Source organism: Protopterus annectens, chromosome 2.part0, assembly GCF_019279795.1.
Source record: "Protopterus annectens isolate FY-2018-M chromosome 2.part0, PAN1.0, whole genome shotgun sequence".
NCBI lineage: Eukaryota > Metazoa > Chordata > Ceratodontiformes > Protopteridae > Protopterus > Protopterus annectens.
In genome coordinates this window covers 1836093969-1836117637 of record NC_056728.1, presented here as the reverse complement: position 1 = coordinate 1836117637, position 23669 = coordinate 1836093969, and the positions used below count along the sequence as shown (strand labels likewise).

The following is a 23669-nucleotide window of genomic DNA, read 5'->3' as shown; positions in this document are numbered from 1 at the left end:
CACCCCACTTACGGGCAGTTTTCCAGAGGGCTAAGAATATAAGACCTCAAAGGAAGCAACCAATACCAGCCTGGGACCTTAAATACATACTAGAAAAATTAACATTTGAAGAACATGGCTGTGTCTTATATCTATATGGCCTTCCTTCCGTCAGAAGAGTAGCGGCGACAACCAACCACGGAGACAGAAGACTTTGAATTTCTGACCGAGGGAGACTGACGGCTGAAAACCTATCTGTGATTACTGCAGCTGTATTAGCACCTGTACTTTTTTCATGCACTTCTTTCTTTTGATGACTTCCTGGACTTCTGAATTCCACCGCCAGCTTTCCTTATGCACCTTGTTTCCATACCTGGCTCAGTACACGTACCTGTTCTGCAGTCCGCACACATGCTGTTTTCAGACAGTGCCATTCTTCTTCAACTCTACCTATTTCCTCTTCTTCCTGAGGTGCAAGAGCCCTGATTAATTCCTTGAACTCATGTGTTTTATCTCCTGTCAACTTCCAGGTCTTCAGCCTGGTCTGTGTTGACCTTAGAGCCTTTTCTGACCACTGCACAGTTGATTGTGGAAATCAGTGGTTTATGCTATGGACTGACTGTTTAACTGATGATTACTTTACAATTTGATACTGTACACTAATGCTCTTTCCTTACTGGGAGGAATTTTACCTGCGTTGCATGTTTGCCACTCTTGTATGTGATCTTGTGACTGTCTCTCTTACTTCAGTTCACAGTGTGTTGGCCAACATCAAGCCATTTGCCAGATAGAAATTTAGAATGGCCTCTCCTTCTTTATTCCTGATGCCATACCCATGTGGACCAAGGCAGTCCTCATATCCATTTCCTTTTGTCCCGATATATGCATTCGGGTCACCTATTACCATCACCAATTCGTGTTGTCCTGTTTTATCTAGTAGGTCTTGCAACTGCTGTCTGAATGCACTCGTGCTGTGGACATAGGCTGAGATTATGAAGAGTGCCCTGTCCTTGTACTGCAGTCTGATTGACATGAGTCTGTTGCTAATACTGATGACATCTCTCAGTGTCTTCAGAAGCTTTTCCCTCACCACAGTTCCTACACCATTTGTAGTTTGTCCTCTTTCTATGTAGTAGACTCTGGACCTCAAGCCAAGTAGCTTTGCTGCCCTGCCCTTCCATCTTGTCTCCTGGATACAGAGGATGTCCAGCCTCATCCTTACCATCATATCATCCACTTCAAAGCTCTATCCTGTCAGTGAACCTACACTGAGTGTGGCAATTCTAGGTTTATGTTTGGCAGGTTAATTAATTTTATGCCCAGCTTTTGCTCAACAGAACTATCCCAGGTAACCCAAGCTGTGTATCTGGACACTAGGCAACCTGTAGCTTATTCACCAAGGGCTACTGGGCTTTAGGGTGGGCACACATTGGCCAATAAGGGCACATACACCCCTCCCACCATTAACATGGGTCCTTGGCGTAGATCGGAGTAGGCTGGGTCCTCAACCCACATATCACTGACCAATACACATGGCCATTTGTCAACATTAGTCAACACATCTGAATCGCCTAGAGCTGCTGCTGCTTCTTTTCTGTGCATTTTGGCCCCTAACATGGCAGCTTGGCTGTAAAATTGCAGATAAAGTAATTGTTTGCATTACATATATGCGAATGAGACTAGATTATACCAATATCTATGAATCACTGTGATTCACAGAAGTGCATCACCAATATAAGGCATACATATAATCCATTGCCCACCACTGCCATGTCATGCCTGCTCGCTTATGCATATATGCATGTCATACAACATAGCAGTGCTAAGGTGTGCTGCTTATTATTTAAAGTCTAAGTTAAAGCGTGAGTCACAGGCTGACATTTTGTTTTGCTGTATATTTGTGATGATGGTTGCTGATGCTAGTGCCTCAGGGAAAGTGCCTGTTTGCTGTATCAAAGACTGTAAGATAATGTCATTCTTACTACACAGCCAGTTCTGGGACCAGCTGCTGGGACATTATGCAAGTCCATTCCATAAGATGGATACTTGAGATAACCTGGCACAGCAGCTGACCAAGGCAACCACCATGGCCTATACAGACCAACAGTACAAGCAATGTTATGATGACCTATGAAGCCACCACACAGAAAATCTCTGGGTGTGGAAACAGAAGAGAGGCAGGAGCACCACAACTGGTATCATCAGTGACTGTCATGTCTACTGAATTTCATACTGTAGTTTCTAACTTTTTCTGTCTTTCAGAATACTGATGCTCTTCATGTTTCACTGTTGCAGTCATCACATTTGGGTTATCTGCTTGCAGTATCCCTCAGTCGGCCTGATTATCAAAGTCTTGGGTCCTGTGTCGGTTGCTGTCTCATCTTCCATTATGTCAGGTAGTCAGGGGTATAAAGCATGCAGCTGATGCCATTACATCAGTCTTTCTTGCCATGCAGTGCCCAAAGCAGAAGCAGTTCACAAGTGCCGGTCGGCCGACTCCTGAAATTTTCGTTTTCGAGTTTCAGAACCAAAGTCTTCAACTAAAGCTAAGTACCCCATTGGGGAAACTTTTTCTTGCTCTAAACCGATGTCAGTAAAAGTCAGAAATTGTATTTCTTGTGGAAAGTAAATACCTCATAAAGATTTTCATTCTTACTGTATTCCTTGCCTAGGCCCTGACCACGACGTACCTCACTGTCAGTTTTGTGCCTTATTTAATCCACAAACTATTCATCGTCGGTACACTTTTGCTTCTAAATATTTTAGTACTCAGCTCAATTATCCAGATATGTCTTTGGTAAGCCACCCGACTACCGATATTCTGAAAAAAAAGCAAAGATAAAGATAGAGACAGGCCGCCTAGGTCCAAAGCTGCTGATGATGCTTCTCCTAAGCTAGTCGCCAGTTCGCCGGTACTCAGTGAGGTGCTTTCACAGACCCTGATACCCACTACTTCAAATTTTCAGGCCTCTACTGAGACCTATTCGGAGTCCGGTATGACATGAGATGCTTCAACTGTGGAACCTGTGGATGTCTCTACCTTGGATGGGTCCAGAGCTGCTGTGCAGGCACCGGCTTCTGAGGGTGTATTCAGGCCTACTGACTTGCATATTAAACTGACACCATCTTCTTCTTCTAAGCCTAAACCTCGAACCATACCTAGGAAACCAACGCCAGACCCCATGGTCAGGCCTCTATGCCTAAAAAACAAATGATAAGAATGGCTGAAGACCTTATTACTTTAATCAGGGGAAGCCAACCTTCCCCCTCTAAGAGACCTAGGACTGAATTTGCTTATGATACTTCTGACCAGGATTCTGAAATTTCTGTCTCCTCTGATGACCAGGATTTACCCTTATCTACCTATGAGGATTCTGATGCAGAGGACTCTGTTCCCTCTACTTCTCCCCCAGAGGATTTTTCTTTTGGTGAAACTTTGCATACTCTTAGGGAGCATTTTCATTGGGAAAGCCAGGATTACTCTGATTCTAAAAAGAGGCTTAGAGACTTCTTACTCCTGCCCCAACACAGGCCTTTAGCTATCCCTCCTGTGCTGGACATTGTTGACTATGCCTTTTCGGAATCTAGCTTGGCCCCTGACTCTTTACCTCCTGCTCCCAGAAAACCTGATAGATATTACAGGGTTCCTGATTCTCACAAATTCCTGGCCATCTCAGTTCAAACCCAGAACCAGCAGAACAACCAGGTTTCAGTCCCAGGGTATGCACAGGACTAAGCAGTGAGGGGCTCCCGCTTCCAAATCCGGGAGTAGTAAGACTCCCCCTATGGTACGCTATCTCAATGACTTAACTTTAAATCTTCCAAGCAATTCTCAACTGACTGCTCCTTTAGGGGGAAAGATTGCTCTGCAGGTAAAAAACTGGGAACTCATTACCCAGGACAAATGGGTTTTAAACATAGTTTCCCAAGGATACAGATCTCACTTCTACATGTTACCAACCCCAAACGGTTGGCCAGATCTACCCCCAAATCAGTGGGCAGAGGCTCAAAAGCAAATTCTCTCTCTCTTAAGATTAAAGGCTATTCAGACTGTACCAGAAGAGGAAAAGGGACAAGATTTCTACTCAAGACCTTTCCTGTTACCCAGAAAAGACAACTCATGGCATCCTATCCTGGACCTGTCTATCCTAAACACCTTTTTGGTGATTCCAAAATTCAAGATGGTAACTCTTCACCAGTTGCTTCCCATGATAGGCAAAGATGCCTGGCTGGCAACACTGGATTTAAAGGAAGCCTACCTGCACATCCCAATCAGGAAATCTTACAGAAAATACCTACCTTCAAAGCAGGATGCATGGACTAACAGTTCTCTGCACTACCCTTTGGCTTATCTACTGCACCCAGGGTATTCACAAAGTGCCTAGCTCCAGTCATTGCATTTTGAGGGCAAAGAAATATTCAAATATACCCATACCTGGACGATTGTCTAATTCAGGCAGAAAGCCAGTACAAACTTCAGAATCATCTGGCATTTGTACAAAAGGTGTTATCTTATCTGGGGTACACCATAAACGAAAAGAAATCACATCTGGTACCCTGTCAACAATTTATATTCCTGGGAGCAAGCTTGAACACAACTTCCCAGATGGCTTTCCTCATGCCAGAGAAACAAATTCACTTGACAACTTACTTCAAACTAGTGGCCACAAAAACCCTGCTATCTGCAAGACAAATACTGCAAGCCTTTGGGTTCATGGCCTCGAGCATTCTACTAATTCCATATGCAAAACTGCATATGAGGAAACTACAGTGGTATCTAAAAAGCCTATGGTGTCAACATTCTCAGGATCTAGAAGCAATGATTCCTATCATACCTTGTCTATGGTTGGAATTCCTTTGGTGGGCAGAGGCCTGCCACCAAAACAAGGGACTACCATTCACTCTACCCCCTGCTGCCCAATCCCTAACAACAGATGCATCAGACTATGCATGGGGGGCTCACCTGGCAGGGAAGTGCATTCAGGGCAAATGGAACCCAAGTCAAATGCACCTGCATATCAATCAAAAAGAAATGTTAGCTGTACAGAATACTCTGACAGCCTCCAAGGACCACATTCTTCCAGGACAATTAATGGTAAAGACGGACCACACCACTGTTATGTGGTACATAAACAAGCAGGGGGGTGCCCATTCTTACCCCTTCTGCAGACTAGCCATGGCTCTGTGGAACACAGCCTTGAGCTACCAAGTGCATCTACAAGCTCAATTCCTGCCAGGAAAACTAAATACACTGGCAGACAAATTAAGCAGAAATCTCATGGACCCACACGAGTGGAAACTGGAACCAAAGATTTTCAACATGTTGATCAACAAATGGGGGATCCCAGATATAGACCTGTTTGCCTCCCCCTAGAACTACCAATTGGACAAATTCTGCACAAGGACTCCCCACAAACAAGTTTGGGAAGTGGATGCTCTGTCCTTCAGCTGGAAAAATCTGTCAGTTTATGCCTTTCCTCCTCTGCCTCTCCTCTCCAAAGTACTACTAAAGATCAAACAAGACAAACCAAGGATAATACTGATTGCACCAGACTGGCCATGCCAACACTGGTACCCCCTCTTGCGTAGTGTGTCACAGGTGGCCCCATGGCACCTACCTCAGACCCCTACCCTTTTGTCTCAGCAGGAGAGCCAGATTCTGCACCCCCAGCTTCAAACCCTGAACCTGGCAGCCTGGCTAATTACCTAATCTCTCTGTTACCATCCCTCAGTAAACAAGTGTTGGATGTCATTTTGGAGGCAAGGAGGCCTAGTACTAGAAAATCTTATGCTGAAAAATGGAGGAGATTCTGTGCCTGGAACCAAACTCAAGGGATGGCCACAGCAGCACCCAATTTTACCTCAGATTCTTCAATACTTAACTGAGATGCTTCACAAGGGCCTTTCCTTTTCCTCCATCAAAATTCACGCCTCAGCCATTTCAACTCATTACAACACAGAACCACCCCTCTTTTCTCTCCCACTGCTCAAGCAGTTCCTCAGAGGGAGCAAAAATGTAAGACCACCCAGGAGAGCCCCAACTCCAGCCTGGGACTTCAATTTTGTATTGTAAAAACTCACTCTTTCTCCTTCTGAGCCAGCTGCAACTGCAGAGTTAAAATTCCTTTCTTGGAAAACAGGTTTCTTTTTAGCAATCACTTCAGCAAGAAGGGTATCTGAATTACAGGCCCTTATGACAGTGAAGCCTTTCATCATCTTTCATGCGGATAGGGTGTCCCTCAGGACCAGTCCCTCTTTCATGCCCAAGGTGGTATCCAGTGTGGCTCTTAATCAGTCCATTCATTTGCCAACCTTCTTTTCTAATCCACAGAACAAAGGGGAATGGATACTGCACTCCTTAGATGTGCACAGACAACTTAGATTTTACTTGGACAGGACTAAACCTCTCAGGAAATCTGAACAGCTGCTGGTGGCATTTGCTGCAGGGGCAGAGGGGAAGGCTATTTCAAAGCAAACCATTTCTAAATGGATAGGCCATTGCATTCATTTCTGCTATAAGCACCATGGAAAACCTATCCCACAGGGGATTAGACCCCATTCAACCAGGGCTGCATTTTCTTCTACAGCCTTTCTCAGAGGTGTCCCTACCAGAGGCATCCTAGAAGCTGCTACCTGGAGTTCTGTCCATACTTTCACCAAGCATTACCATTTGCCAATTTTCTCTAAATCCAGAGCTGGCTTTGCCACTGCAGTCTTGCAGGGCCTTATAGCTGCTCCTAATGTTATTTAAATTCCTCCTCCCATCCTTAGCTTTGGGAATCTACCCAACTGTGATGACTGCAACAGTGAAACATGAAGAAAATAGTACAGTTGTGTACACTTGCCACAAATGTAGATGTTCGAGTTTATTCACTGTTGCAGTCCTGGTTTCCCTCCCTCCTTCCCCCTTATATCTTCTTTCTTTAGGGAGACATAAGCTTCTCAAGGTGTCTTTTAGCTACCAGGACCACTTTACCATATTACTTGGGCTTCTGACTGGTTAGGGCAAGAAAAACTGATGTAATAGCTTTGGCTGCATTGCTTTATAGCACTGACGACCTGACGTCAGTCAGCAAGTGACTGCAGCTGATGCAGAAAAACATTGACTCTGGTATTTGGGCCGGCCGAGGGCTACCACAGCAGGGATAACCCACAGGTGATGACTGCAACAGAGAATACACTCGAACATCTACATTTATGTTAAGTGTACACAACTGTACTTTCTCATGTGTGTATAAGTGTTTCTGTTGAGTACCCTCCACTCCTTTTCTTCCTCTTTGGGTCTTTCCACCCTCCCACCCCTCTTTCTTTTCTTTGTCTATATATATATATATATATATATATATATATATATATATATATATATATATATATATATATATAAATAAAATGGTAGGCATCCCCCACCAAATAAAAATGTACCCTACGTTCCTCCAGCCTGTCTTCCCTTTATTTTCTCCTACAGTGTGTTCTCCTTCCCAAACTCCTTTTCTTACTTTCTTGTACTTCCACCCCTTTCATGGATCCAGTAAGGTGTCTAGATAGCTGGGCATCTGTTCTGTAGTCTTTACTAGCTGTTAAATGTTGTTGCTGTGCAATGCACAGCAGCAGCTTGCCACAGTAAGTGCCTACTTATGCTACCAGCTACCGCTTTCATAAACTTTCTACAAGGCTAGTGCAAGGGAGTGGCATGACCACCGCGTTGCACTACTATGTACTCCTGACTACTTCCCCATCTGATTTTCCTCCTGCTTTACATACCTCCCTAAAATGAAGCAAGCTGCCTCCTTATGCAGTATGCCACTGCTTAGTTATCCATGTCTTTTCTGCATAACAGCATATTGTTTCTATGGAGATGAAGCTTCTTTCTGTCCTGAAGTGCATCTATATGAATCCTGGCCCTCATGTTTTACCTTTCTGTTTGTTTCTTTATTAATATGGCATTTGAGCTGATCTAATGGATATTTTTAGCCAGAACTTGAACTGTAACAATGAAACACATAGCAGTCTAGTGGCAATAAAACCATCCTGGCCAAAGAAATCTGTTCTGTTCTGCTACTTCAGTATCTCTTGTTGGAGGCCATGGCACTACCCAAGTAGCAGTTGGCCTATGAGGTACTACTTTGTATTGCACTGGGTGTGTCAGGAATGCACTAAAAGGCTATGTTCATTATCGAAAATAAGTAATAGAAACCATTATGACTAGGCAATCAATCACAGCATGTTTTCAGCTGTTTGAAAGACATAATAAAAGAATGAGAACATTATTTTACCATATTTTAAGTACAACATTTCATCTTCTTACAAATGGACATCCCGTTCATAGTTTTTGTACTGCTTGTTTTTACATACCTAAAGTGCTGATCTGGGGAGGGGGATGGAATAGATGGTATGTAAGTTCCATTTAAGGTTGCATTGTCTTATTCTGGGAACAGTGCACTTAAAATTCAAAGACGCTTCAGTGTTCTGAGTGGCTGTTTATATGTCCACATTGTGTAAGGACATGCTGAACAATGGGAGGCCCTCTCAGCCAAGCAGAATATCCTATCATAGTGGAGACATAATTATCAAGCTGGTGAATATGAAGTAATATGTTGCAGGTGGTGGTTGTATTTCTTTTGATTGGGTTACCAATTCCTGATTAGCAAAACACACTTTTAAATGGACCCGAGATACTGTCAACCCTGTGTATATACCATAGGTAAGGGGAGTTTGTTGATTTGAGGTGCTTGGTTATTTTAATTCAGGTTTGTTACAGTATGGTTTTACGGGTCTATATCAGAGCATGGAATGATTAAAATCGCGAATGCTTTAAAGAGCAAAAATGCTGGGCCTTGAAATGCTTTTTTTGAGATTGCAGTACAGTGAAGATCAGAATATTTGCCCTTTCCTCACTGAAGTGCGATCTCGGAGTTGGAATATATATTTAGCGTGGTGTGTTGGCGGGGGGGGGGCGCAGACCCCCACAATAAAGAGTTCCCGGTCTGGCATTTACGCTGTTTACAGCATTCACAATTTTAATCATTCGATGTTCTGATATAGATCCTGGTTTTACCATTTAGAACTGCTAATAACAGCATTATTAATACCACAGTCAAACAGTAATAAAAAATAATGTACTAATTTTCTGAGTGTCATAAGGACTGTGCATACTACAAAGTAATTATTGATAAAATGACTTACAAATGAGGTAAAAACGAAATAAAATGTTCAAGATAAGTAATTTGCTCTATGTTAAGTACTGAGTGCTATATATTTTGTAAAAATATACTAAAATTCTTGCACTATAAAAAAATGAGAAAACGCACATAAAAGAAACAACACTGTTCAAATTAAAGAATTTGGCATAAAATATAACTTGACTGAACTGCGGAATGTACTGCGGTACCTGCATATAAAGGTGATGAGTATAATAATACCTGAAGTGAACCCAGGAGTCAGTGCACATACACTGGAGTGCCTGACGAAAGTTAAAATCTCTATAACAGAAATACTGTTCTTTATCTGATGGTTACACATACCGAACAGACAGGAGCTCAGGATTCCAGACTGATTACATTTTTCACAAGCCACATTTTCCTTTTAGAATACTGAGTGCAGCCTTGGGGACTAACTGCCATGCGTATAGCATTTGATTCTTCCTTTGCCAGGGGACCATGTCTAATGGAAGTCGATAGAATGTAGTGAAGATAACAATCCAGCTTGCATTCCACATGGCGCAGTATTAGCTCAGCATTAATTGGAAACAGATGAGTGGGGTGCCATATGCACTCTGTCATCTGGAGAAATTCAAACATGAAATGCAGAAAATTATCATTGCAGGTCTCATGAAATCCAACCCTTCTGCTCTCTGTACTGATTGAATGTTTTCATTGCACAAGGCGAAGCTCAACCCCCCTTTCCTGGTCCTGCCACTTGTGAAAATGAGTTGCCCGGGTGGTCCTGATGCATAGTACTGCTTGGTAAAGGAGAAATAAACCCAAGTAAGAAGTAGCTGTGGAATCAGAAGAGAAGCTGCATACAAAAGGAGACAAAGTTTGGTATGCATATCAAAAAATTCTGATTTTAATATACATTCTTTACAGGCTTATTTCTGAAAACTGAAGTTAAGCACTGTAGCTGTGCTTTGTAGCTGCTTAAGTAAAGGTACACTTTGCATAGCAATAGACTTGTGTAAAACCTGTCAGAGACATAACCATATTTAAACCATTTTGTAACTAGGCTTTTGTGCTTCTTACAATAAGCAGCTTACTTGACTAGGTTTGGATGTGTTGCTGGGTGCTACCTTGGCAGCTGTTCCAGGGGTTTACAAATAGTGTTTCTGAATTCTGCCTTAATCAATTAATTCATTATTTTTGTTTGGCTTGCAGATTATTAGTGTAAGCAAAATGTCAGAAACGCCTCAGAAGAAGATGGTTTCCTCGATTTACATCACACTCGCTACACCTGCGAGAGCTACTGCTCCCGCTAAGGAGGTTGCAACAAAAATTGAACAGGATAAATCCACCACAATGAAGCAAACAGAGATGTCTACACTAAACAGAAAAGAGGCCAGCCCTTTAAATCAAGAGTACCAGAATCTCTCTGACCAGAAGTATCTGCAAGACAGTAGGAAGGAAACTAACACAGTGTTCCCACCAGCAGATTCTACCCTTTTGAATGGAGGTGAGAGAATTTTTTTTTTTTTAAATGAGCCTGAATGATTTCTAAATTTGTAGCACTGGGTTGAAAATCTGACAAACTTAATTGCATTCTCAAAAGAATCATTGTGTGTTCATCATATGTTTCATTGCTGCTGGAGTGACATCTGGGACTTCAGACTCTGATGGCCTAATAACTGGCATGACTGTCAGATCATAGCGCCCTTCCCTCTTCAGGTCGGGCAGATACCCTCACCATGGGTGTCAGGATATGAGTGGTATAACAAGGATGTCAACCCACACCATATTTAATTCTTTCTTGTCATAGACAATGTCCAGATTTGATGTACAGTTCCAAAGTGACAGTCCAAAGCTGGCTCGGCCTCCAAATTTCACAGATAGTATGCAATTCGTAAAAATATCTTATTCTATTTAATTGCTGTACTTTTCTTATATACCTAATTTAGTGTTTCTGGCATCAGGATTTGCTAGAGGTCAGAATTGGATTCTGAAAGGATTAATAATTGTACTGACAGTGGGAAAAAGGTTCTCCATTAACATTTTCATATTAAATGTGCTTTTTGCTTAGGGCCTTGATGACAGTGTAGCCTAATTTCCCTTCTATGTAAGGTTAAACAAAAGAAAATCAGGTACTTACGTATTATCGCAACCACGCTTTTGCGGAAGTCGCAAGTACACTTTCTCGCCAGTTTCTTCCCTGCTCCACTATGTTTGCAGTTTAACCATGCAATATTTACTTAAGAAAGTCCTTGTTAGCATAATAAAAATCAGTTTAGTGTTGAACTGATTTTCCAAACAACGTATAACCGCAACCATGCACATTACAATACTGAATCTTTCTTTTTTTCCCCACACTGAATAATCCCTTATCAAATTTAAATTCCACACAGCATATACTGGTTTTGTCTTTACTTAATCAGATCAGTGAATTAATTAAAAACCCTTGTATAATATATATGAAAAGATTTGATCCATAGTCTTTCACATTTTTGGTTTGAACTGCTTTCTTGTCCTCCTTTTCAAGACTGTACATGTAACATGGAACATGGGTTCATACTAGGCTAACTGCCTTGCGAGCCATTGTAAGCCTAGCCAATTATCCCTTGTGAGACTCAAACCCTGCACTTTGTGCTTGTAAGGTAAACACCTTAACCATTAGACCATCCTCCCAACCAGTTAAAGATGTTTTTAAAATGCTCTGTGAAGTTGTATAGAAACATGGGAAATTACATTTGCTTTCGAAAAATGGTTTGAATTTTAGGTGTTACAGTGCAATGCATTAGCAATAAAGTTGAATTACTTTCTTAAATTTAAATAAATTTTAAAGCATAATACAGATATCCAGTCCAAGTCAAAATAACTTACAACGATGAAATCCTAATGCAAAAGTACAACCACTCCAATCACAGTTAAATAAACAGCGTAGTAGCGAGAATATGACTTACAGAACAGTATTTATTACTGTTACCTAATGACATGCTGCCGAAAATTAGTGATTGCAAAAATGTAAATAACAGGTTACTTACAGAGTGCGGTAGCGATGTGCAGTAGCGATAATAACATGCCACCAAGAAAGTGTGGTTGCGATAATACGTAAGTACCGAAAATCAAGTGCAGATCTCAGTCTCTCTTGGAATACCTCAGTGAGAATATGTTATGTATCTCTCCTGAGACCACTATTGCATCAGCCAAATCCTTCTGTAACATCTCTTCCAGTAAGAAGAAACATTTTAGAGAAGCACCCAAAAAATGGAGTAGCAGGAGACCAATGACATCCCATTGAAGGGGTGGCTCTAGAGTCAAGGGCACCTAGCTTAACAAACTGTCCAGAACTCCAGCAACTCTTCCTACTGTGGCTTTTGGCATGGACTCTTCAGAGGTCACCATGCCCTTGATTGATGACACATCCTCTTGAGCAGATTCCCTTTGATTGTTAAATAGCACAGATTCCTCTCTTTGGGTATTGGGTTCTATTGTTTGTACTGTTACAAGTGAGGGACAGAGCAGCATGCACTCAATTCTTGTTCAAGAGGAGGTGTTGGTTTTCAGGTTAAGGTCTTGGGTGAGCCCACCCCTCCCCCACTATGTCCCAGAGCCTCCAAGGCAATGTCAGTTCCTAAGCCCAGGGCCAAGTCACCTAAGCATAAGCAGACATTTGTCATCTTGCCCCAGCAGCTGCTTGATGGGCTCTCTTCTCAAATTGCATACCAAGTTCCTTCCCATGACCTAGCAAAGCTGGCTTAATATTTTGTGTTTTTCTTGAAGTGCTTAAAGAGAATGCAGGCATCACTTGAAAAAGAGTGATACCAGGGACTCCCCTCTCCCAAAGGAGAAGAACTGTTTCCCCTTCTGATGATTCAGACTCCACTGATTCAGTGACAGATGAAGTAGGACATATGGCTCAGATGTTCTCCTCTAATGTTTACGAGTCCGATACTGAGGACACTGTTACCTTCAGCATCCTTCCCAATGGATATTTCATTTGGACTTATCCTTCAAAAGATGATGGACCACTTGAAACAGGAGGACAAAGAATACACCCTATCCCAGGTTAGGTACAGGAAACTATTGGAAGTACCACATCCTAAGACCTTGGTCATTTTTTCAGTAACTGAAGCCTTGGTAGATGCATTTCCTAATGTATCTTTGGAGTCAGAATGCTAACCTCCTCCTACTAGGAATCCTGATCATTGTTATGGGGGGTGGGGATTCCTTTGAATGCTTATGCAAGAACCCTATTTTGCAATGTGTCTTTTAATTATTTGTTTAACGTTTGCTAACTGGCTAAGTGGGCTGGATCAAAAACCCTTAACAGCCAGGAGCCAGGCCAAATACATACATAAAATAAACAAACACACAAGAATAATGTATTACAAAGAATCACTGGACATTACAGATTACATAAATCAGTACAACTACATTAGCTTTAGAATAAAGATTCCTGTAAGTCACTGTATTAAGGATGGGAAATGAGTAAGTAATGGTATGTAACAGAATTAATACCCTTAAACAGAAATAATACTTTAAAAATCAAAAACAGAAATAATACCCACACATAAAATGTATTTGGGAGATATTCAAGTGTATTGCTGAGCCTGTGTTTGTGTAGCAATATAATGTTTAGAGTTAATGTACCTGAGAAGAAAGCTGAAAACACTTTGGCATCCATGAATGCCAGCAAAGGAACTATTGTGGTTCCATAACAGTGAGAATAAGGTTCCTGATAGAACAGAGAAGACATACACCTCTGCTGCCCTGGACTTCAGGGCCTTAATGTACCAGACTCACATCCCGAACTTCAAGGGGAACTCATTGACATGGCAGTGGAGAAACGAAGGAAGGGTCTGGAAGACAAAGTGCTTGAACTGTGCAACCTCAGGTTCCAGGTTGCAAACACTCCAAAACTGTGGCTATGGTGCTGTGGATGCTTTGGATAAGTAGTAGCTTCAGGGACAGTGTTAGGAAAATATACTTGGCTAAGGAAAGACTTTGTCTCACCATGTGAAAGCAGAGCATCTTAATGCCTTATTGGACAAGGAACGTCTGTTTGGATTCTCAGCAGAAAAGGTGTTCAAGAAATAGGACAAAAGGGAAGACTATTCAGTCTGTTAAGCATTTTTTTCTCTTTTCTGCACTAAGTTACAGTAGAATGTGCCTTATCAAAAGCTGTCATCCTTTCTGCCAAAGATGGGAAAAAGACAAACAACAAAAAGATAAGAAAGGTCACTATAATTAAAAAATTGCAAGGTAACCAGAAGAGAAACCAGGGTGCTCTTAGAACCAAGACCCAAAGAGGGAATGGCTATGACTATTCCATGCATTTCCCAATACCATCTCCAAAAATTCTTTCCCAGGTCATAACCTCAAACTAGACCCAACTTACCAAGGTGTACTAACTAAAGGTAGGGTGCCGGTTGGGCTTTGTTTCTTTGTGGGAGACCATCATGCAAGACAAAATGGTACTAAAAAAATTGAAATAGGGATACAAACTGAAATTTGTAATAAATATATAAATAAATACATTTTCAGGACACTTGGTTCAGCCTCTTCTGCAAGAATTGCTTGTGCAGGGAGCCATACGAACAGTACTAAAGGGGAAAGAAGGCATAGGTCTGTAATCAGGACTAGTCCTAGTTCCAAGAAAAGACAGACCATGGAGACCAGTTCTAAACCAGTCAAGGTTAATCAAGATATTCATCATGTTTCACTGTTGCAACAACAGTTTGGATTTCCTACCATGGAAGCACTTTGCTCTGCTTGTCGTCTTCTGTATGGTCTCTGTTATTTGTTTGTCCTTCAACCGCCTATTTAGGAAATGGGAGGGCTTGCCGACTCATCTTGAAGGGCAGGTGGTAAGGGACTACCATGGCTCCAAATACCAGAGATTTTGTACTCCTAATGGACAGGTGGACAGTCTCACTTCAAGCATTAGGATATCAGGCTATAAGGGTTGGCATCTGGTGTCATTTTCCTCAGTTCTTTCTTGTTGTTGGAGTCTGATACAGATCTGTTGTGTCATTAGTCACTCCAAAGTCAGAGTTTAAACTGTTATCAATCTAAGTACCCCAGTTGGGGAACTGTTTTTCCTTTTTCTATATACTGTATGGTTAGATGTCAGTTGTGAAGACCAATATTTGCTTGGAGTGTAGAAAACAACTCTCTCACCAGGATTTCCATGCTGTGTGACTTTTGTTTGCCTGGGCCCAGAGCTTGGCTTGCCCAACAGTTCCAAGTGTGCTTATTTTAATTCTAGGACTATTAAGGATAGTGCTGAGACCCTAGAAACATATTTAGAAAAGGAGCAAAAGCATCGAGGGGCCTACATACATTATGGCTTCTGCTGGTTAAGCTCTTTCTTAGCTTCCCCACTGCAATAAGGAAAACTGTCTGAAGAATGTTAGGGTCACAAATGACAGCTAATCGGTGTCTGCCACTCCACACAGGTTCTTAACTGTTGCAGGAGAAGAGGCACTTTTGCAGTCCCCTACACTGATAGAGCATGTGAGTGAGATTCCTTTAGAGTCTGATTTGCCATGAGTCTCATCGTTGTCTGTATAGGTTAAAGGGCTTTGGCCATTGATTGGGTCTAGGATTGTAGTGCAGGTCCTGGCTTCTGACATCCGAACTAAGACTACTTATGAAAAGGGCAGAATTCCCCATTTGACTGTGTGAGCTTCAGCTGGTTGGATGCAGTCTGTAGCTGCCCGCCTGTGGCCTGGGCTGAGTACAAGACACCAAAGCCAGATCCAAGGCCAAACCAGAGAGGGCTGTATCCAGCTAGCCTCAGCCTGGGCCTTCTGGTGTCAGTACCTTAAAGTATACACACAGGACATTGTCAGGATAGCTAAGGATCTTGTGGATATTATGAGATCCAGACAACTTAGACAAGACAGGCCCCTGTTACATAATCTTCTTCTGGGAAAAGAAAGAGGGACCCCCCCAAACAGGAATCCAGAGATTCATATAACTCAGATGAAGATGATTTGGCACATGTAGACCAAATTTCTTCTGGTTCATAAGCTGATTCAGAAATCTTGTCTCAGCTTCACTACCTGAGGATTTCCCCTTTAGGGAGACATTCCTTAAGTTGAAAAGGTGCTTCATTTGGAAGGCATAATATTACCCCCCCCCCCCCACACACACACACACACACACATATCTAAGAAGAGGTTTATAGAATTTCTTAGGCTTCTTGAACACAAACCTCTGGTCATTCATCCAGTTTTAGAGGTATCAGGTAATGTCATTCTGGACTCTTCCTTACAGCCTGACTCCAAACCATCTGCTCCTAGAGCACTAGACCATTTATATAGGGATCTGGACTTCCAGAAACATATTTTTTAAGAACTCTGTGGTGGATCATGAGGTGGTGTCTCTGGGTCTAAAGTGATCTAAAGGTAGTGCCTCTAAGAGCCACTTAACCACTGAAAAAGAGGGTAGGACACTGGGCAGGTTTGGGAAGAAGGTATGCACTGTAGCTACCCTTGCTGTGAGGCTCTTAGTTGATAGTTCTAGATGGATAAATACCAGAAAACTCTCCTGGACCAGACGGAAGTGCTGAACAGTAGAAGTTAGTGTGGTCAACAGGCCTTCAGCTGCTGAAATCCAAAGAGTCATTAGTGCAAAAGTGAACATATCTGAAAATTACAATTATGTGAAGCTCTTATTCAACAGTACTTTCTTGCTTAATCTTTAAGCTCATACCTCTAGAATACTTTATCAGTTGCAGCTAAATTAGATACTTGAGTATGCAGTTAGTTTTATTGTTCAGGTGTAATGCCAGCACATTTAAAATGTTTGTACAGCCTTTGCACCAACCATAGATCTGTAGAAACAAATTATTCTGAGCTGCCAAAGTAAAAGTGCAAGCGTGCATGTACAATCGTATCAAACTTCATTGCATGCCTAAATTTCAATTGGTAGATGCAGAAATAGGACATGAATTTACATTTAGAGGCCATTTCTAACTGCGGTATGAGAAGAACGCATTAAACATGGAAGTGCAGCAGCTGAAGTTGAATGATATCATTTAGTTATCTTGTTGGCTGCATTTTGGACTTGTTTCCATGCCAAGTCTCAGCAGGAAACATTACTGAAGTACAGTACATCTCTGCTGCTGAGGGACTGTTGAGTAAATAAACAAAAAACAATGAGGATGTAATGCAATTTTAAAACAAGCTTTTTCTGTAAGTAGTGAATGTGTCCCAGTACCAGCCTTCTGCTGCAATGCATGACCTGTCCCTAGGGAGGGTCAGGCCGTTTCGATAGTTACTCATTTAATGACAATCTGGGTTTATACTTCACTGTCAGTATTTCAAAACAAAATGCCACACAAGTTCTACTACAAAACGAAAACAAGGATTTGCATCTGTGAACAAAATCAAGATTATTTCTGTCCTTGCAGGCTTGTAGAATAAAGGAAAACAGCAACATATGACTCTATAGACTTCCGTTTCATTCAGACACAGAACAGTGTGGTACTTGTTCAATAAAGACACTGATGTCTTTCTGTGCAGCTCAAGTATTGAGAAACACAGAACTACAGGTAAAGCAGCTATGATCACATTAATTCAGGATTTGTTTCCCTTGCCATTTGATACATAAGTAAACACATTCATTAATGTATTTGTTTGTGAACTGGGGAAGTAAAGAAGCCAAATTAAAAGCCTGTTTTCAGTCATCTTGACCCATGCTAATGCTATAAGTACCAAGCATGTACAATGCAATATGGATATGGTTAATGTTTAACCAGTGGTCACCACAGTATGTGCAGTGACTTTGGTAAGCACAAATACAAATATTTAGCTTTTCTTGAGCTGAAGGTGCAGGCCTGACTGTGTTTAGGATATATATATACTAGGTTTATAGGTGATTACTAGGCTAATGACCCTAAATGGCCATTTTAAGTCTAGCCATGCATCCCTATTGTATCGGGCAGGATTTGATATCATAGGTTTTTATGGGAGTATATATAGCTTGGGCATATAACTTGAGTATGACTGGTCATGCATTTACAAATGCCTTATTTCTAATAGAGACATAGGTGCCAGACCAGGGGTAAATTTTCGGTTCCCATCCAATGGTCCAAGTTATGCTTGAACAAGTGCAGGGAGGAAGTCTACTTTACATGGATAAGAAGCCTGTTCCATAGAAGGGGTAATCTCTGAGACACGTACCTATCCCTCCAACATAAATTGTTTATGTTACAGATGAGGTTTTGATCTTTGGATTTGGTATTTCTGATGCTATTTGTTTTGCAGATGTGTAGTAGGTCCATCAATTTCATATAAATTTTACCTTTCAACTGTCCATATTTTCTCATAATTTCCAAATTTTTGCCTCAGATTTTTGGTCTGTTCCTCGTAAAGTATGTTTTTTTTTTTACAAATCTTTGAAGATTGAAATCACTAAATGATGACATAAATTTGAGTTTTATACTTCAGAAAATGCATGCTAAATTGCTAATGCAAAATGTGTTATTCTAGAAACTTTAAAAGAGCACTATTTCAAATCTAGCCTGAGTTTGGATCTTAGTCCTCCCCATTATTTTTGGCTTTGTCCTTATTTCTTGTGCTTTGAGGTTGAAAGGTAATATTCTGTAGCACAGATGAAGGTACATAACTACAAGGAAATATCCGGTCATCTCTTTCTTTTTTTCCTGTGGACCACATACATGGTCAGGCTGTGTCTATGCTGATCTTTAAGTTGTCTGTGCACTACAGAAAGTTGCTAAACTGCAGTTCTAGGTATCAAGCATCACTTCAACCATATAATATAGTAGTCCATTCACAAAGGTTCCTTCTAAGGAACAGTTAAGAGATAGCGGATAAGAAAAACTTGTCAGGAAAACAGTTAGATGAAATCATTCATTTTGGCAACTTGTTCATCTGCTGCATGAATGAAGAATAGTTGTGTAAAATCTTACCATAACCATAGATGTCTTTTTCTTCAACGCTGCAGTATTCTTAACCTGATGGATCTCCCACCAGAAGGTGACCCGACTTCAGCCAGTAACAAAAATCTTATACTACTGTAGGGTACGTGGGACATCGCACGTAGGCTGCAGTCAGATGTGGGCCATAAAAGCGATGTACGCACATAGCATCCTCAGAACTGAATGCCTCAGGAGGAATGCTAGACTAAGGATGTAAACGGTCAGTACATCCAAGCAAAACAATAGACCAGGGGGTGAAGGAGGGTGGAATAGAGTACTGCAGCAGTAAAGAAAGGGACATCTGTGGTTATGGTTAAGATTTTACACAACTACTCTATGTCCTTCTATTCACTTGCTGCAGTATTCTTAACCTGAGGGAGAATGCCAAAGCTTAAGAAGGAAAGGAGGAGGGAGGAGCAGAGGAGCTCTCATTGAAGCCATGTAAAATGGCTTTAGCAAATCCGGATCTGGATCTAGAGATGCCATCCAGTTTATAATGTTTGGTAAAGGTATGCATAGAAGACCAGGTGGCTGCTTCAAGGATGGTGCTGTTATCTAAGCACTTGAAGAATGCCTTAGAGGAAGAAACAGCCCTGGTAGAATGGGCCTTCACAGGTGAAGAGAGACTCTTTCCATGGAATGTGTAACAAAGAGAAATAGTCTTAGAAATCCAGGAAGAAATAGTCTGCTTGGAAACGAGTATATCCAGAGCCCTGGGATGAAAGTTCACAAATAGCTGATCAAATTTTCTGATAGCTTTAGTCTTGTCCAGGTAAAATCTAAGTTGTCTGTGTACATGTAAGGAGTGCAGTACCTTCTCATTGTGGTTTTGGGGAGAAGGGAAGAAGGTAGGTCATTGAATGGCCTGGTTAAGGGATAACTCATTAACCACTTTTGGCATAAAAGAAGGATTTGTTATCAAGGATACTCTGTCCTTATGAAAGACCAAGAAAGGGGGTACTGCCATAAGGGACTGCAGCTCCAACACCCTTCTGGCTGAAGTCAAGGCCACTATTTAAACAGCTTGTGACAATAGGAGGTACTGCCAGCCATGCCAGGAGAAGTGGGGCAGTGGATGTATATTCAAAAGACAGGCACAGCAGATCAGCAAGAGATGTTTATTTTCACTCCACGAACAAACCTTACAGAACAGAAACAAAAACAATAATGCTGCTACAGTTCTCGGCGCGTTTTCGTTGACATGCACTTCATCAGAAAAGCTAAACAGTGCTCAGTGTGCTAAATTTCTAAGTCAGATGTTATTTGAATCTACCAATGGTGTCTACTAACTAATTAAAATGTTAATACATTCAATTAACATCCTTGTTGTTGAAATTGCAGATTTCTTAACAAAATCAAAGAAACAATATCACCATCTAGTGGTGAAACAAAAACTTTACAGACAGGAATACATAGTAAAAATATATATAAATATTGTATGCTCTAAAAACCATTTTAATTAATACATAAAAAAATGTACCTGTGTACAAAATGTTTGAAAAACTTATAAAAATGTATGTATGAAAAATATTAAAATATGTATAAAAAATATATATATAAAAATATACACACACACATATATATATATATATATATATATATATATATATATATATAAGTACAACTGATATATGGGTGAGTGATTATAACTTGGCTGATCTCAACTTTAATACAGGTTTTAGAGAGATCATTTAATTTAAACCTGGGTGACTGCTAGCCTTAAGCATTAATTGCCAAAATAACTCTCTGTATTCTAAAGAGGCCTCCCAAAGACCACCCCTGGGATCAGGGGGTAATACCTCTATGACGAAGAATAGGAATTTTGCAGATTTACATGTTAAAGTATGTTTAAACAAAGCATTGCTAGTGTTTTCCTTCCTTACATCATATAGGTGCTCATACACCCTTTGTCTCAGCCTTCTCTTGGTTTTCCTATATAAAAGGAATCACATGCCTCACAGGTCGCCATGTATACCAAACCACAAGTATTGCAATTTGCAAATCCTTTAGTGGTGATAATTTTGCCTCTACTTTTCAGATATATTTTCTCACCTTCATTGATGTTGACACAATAATAACAGCTTCCACATTTATGTGTACCCAACTTGTTTGAGAGATGTGTGACCTGTTTTCCACCCTCAAGTATGTTCTTTATGTTACGTCCTTTTTTTAATACTACTTTTAAGGGTTCTTCAAAGTTCAGATTCAAATCTGAAAAACTGGCAAACCTATTCCACTCATCATTAATAATATTTTTAACTATGTTGGTTTTGCCGTTGAAAGTAACAGTCAAAGCTGAATTGTAGCGTTTTATTTATATTATTAATGATGAGTGGAATAGATTTGCCAGTTTTTCAGAAAAATGTTAAGAATTTACTGAACATGGAGTAAATGGGGATGTGAAGGTATGCATCTTTTATATCTAGAGATGCCATGTATCCTTGTGGAAGGATAAGAGAAAATAGAGTTTGGAGTGTCACCATTCAAAAAGGCTGTTTACATTAATGGTTTGCAATGATGTGACACGTGTGCTTCTGGTAAATACTAATCATATGTTCATATTATAAATGATAGTTATCCTAATAGTGCTCAGCAAAATTTATCAGACATTTGACTTTATGGCAGCTCAGATGTGTATGCAGAGACACACTGGCTTGATACCTAATTTTATTCCTGACTTTACCTTCATTGTAAAGCAATATCCACGGTGGTGCAGTGGTAGCGTTGTTGCCTCACAGCAAGAGGTTCTCCTGTTCGATTCCCAGCTAGAGTGTGGGGAGTGCCTTCTATGTGGAGTCTGCTTGTCCTCCCCGTGGTTGGGTGGGCATTCAAAAGACATGCATAAATGGGTGTGCCTTGGTTGAACATTGAGCTGGCACCTCGGCGTTCATGAAAATCTACTGCCAATCATTATCAGACCGGAGTTCTGCTGTGGCAACCCCTAACCAATAAAAAGCCGAAAGACAACAACAACAACAACCTTCATTGTAAAGCATCTGTATTTTCATCTTTTCCTAAGAGCAAATAAATTTGATGCCCTGGGCAAATGTAATGACAGTCCTAGTGCTGTGATCCCAGCAAAACCGTGGCAGTACTAGTCTTTCAAAAATGCTGGAGTATGGTGACAAAAGAGCAATATTCTGACTATATGAATACCAGGAGAGGCTATTCCAGAGTCCTAAACATGTTTGTTCTTATCATGGAATTGTTACTTCCTCTACACTATAGGGGCCTTGGGCTCTGTTTGGTCTAGGATGAGTGTCTGTCATGCAGCTTGCAGAATTTGGGTTTGGGTAATTGCTGTACCACTTGCTATACATGTAATTATGGGAAGAACCCCTGACTTATTTTAGATGTTTACATTAAAGTGTCCAGTTATGAACAAGATGGTGGCTATTTTTACAAATATGAGAGGATGGCAATGATATTGGGGTTAAATGTTAGCACGAATAGCACCATTTTGGTGACAGTTTCTCTTTTATTGCTTGATAGTTGTTGCGCATCAGCTGTGGACCTTGACTTTTTTGGAAAAGGGTAGGAGTACTATACTTAGTCAATATATCACAGTAGGATGTATCCTTAAATATATTTCCAGGAAGCATGCTCATATGATGCAGGTAACTGTTAATTTGTACATCCTTCTAACTACCTATTTTCATCAAGATATAAATGAACATCTAGAAGCTCTATAGCCTTATCAAATATCTGTGGCTTAAAGTGTACAAAAGTGGTGGTAGTGGTTAAAATGTCTAAAAACAACTCAAAATGTTCTGCAAGATATCATCTACAAAACATTGATAAAGTAGCATTTGATGTAAATACACATTCCTTTCATAAAATACAAACTCTTTTTGTAAAATTAATACAAGGGACATTGCATATAATATATTAATATTTCATATAGTATATTAATTTTTGTATTAGAAGAATCAACATTATCTATGACCTATGTTTAGCCTTAGAGAGGCAATACCATAGTCAGTGGGTATTTTTGTAAATATATTCTGGGATTCAGAAAGAATCCCACTGCAAGTGGTAAAAGATGCTGCCAAGAGGAACAGTTTCTGAGATCATGGAAAATATGATTCAGAGACATGTTAGATACAATGAAGAAAGGCCTCATTATTGGCTAATGTGCCTGTGTGTTATCTGCACTTTCCTGTGGTAATCACTGTGGTGGCCTTTCCATACTGTTGAAATAGGCATTTCCCTCAGTCATTTTCACACACACACACACACACACACACACACACACACACACACACACACACACACACACACACACACACACACACACACACACAACATACCTCTTACTTGTGCATTAGTTTACAGAAGGTCCCTGATGCATCCTTTTGTTTCCCCCTGGCCCTCATACATTATGAGTGATTATAATGAATAATACCAGACTTTAGAGTTCCATTCTTATTATTGTTCAGAAAGTGCATTGTGATGCCACAGCTATTGCCTCATTAACCTTTTAAGTGGCACTGAGTAATATTTCCAAAATTTCCCTGGTGTCATCTATTATTTCTCCTAGCTTTGTCCAGAAGTATTGAATACAGCCAATGAGGTATATGGCAATCCTACCCAAA

The 23669-nt window shown here is 40.7% G+C and overlaps 1 protein-coding gene across 1 annotated transcript in view; it reads left to right on the top strand.

Moving 5' to 3' along the window:
* The window catches only part of FBLIM1 (filamin binding LIM protein 1), a 726871-nt gene that overhangs the window by 360548 nt on the left and 342654 nt on the right, over positions 1–23669 (top strand). Inside the window, exon 2 of the mRNA XM_044061867.1 lies at positions 10350–10644. Within this exon, the coding sequence (XP_043917802.1) occupies positions 10368–10644 (277 nt within the window). The 5' untranslated portion in view covers positions 10350–10367. The remainder of the gene's footprint in view (positions 1–10349; positions 10645–23669) is intronic.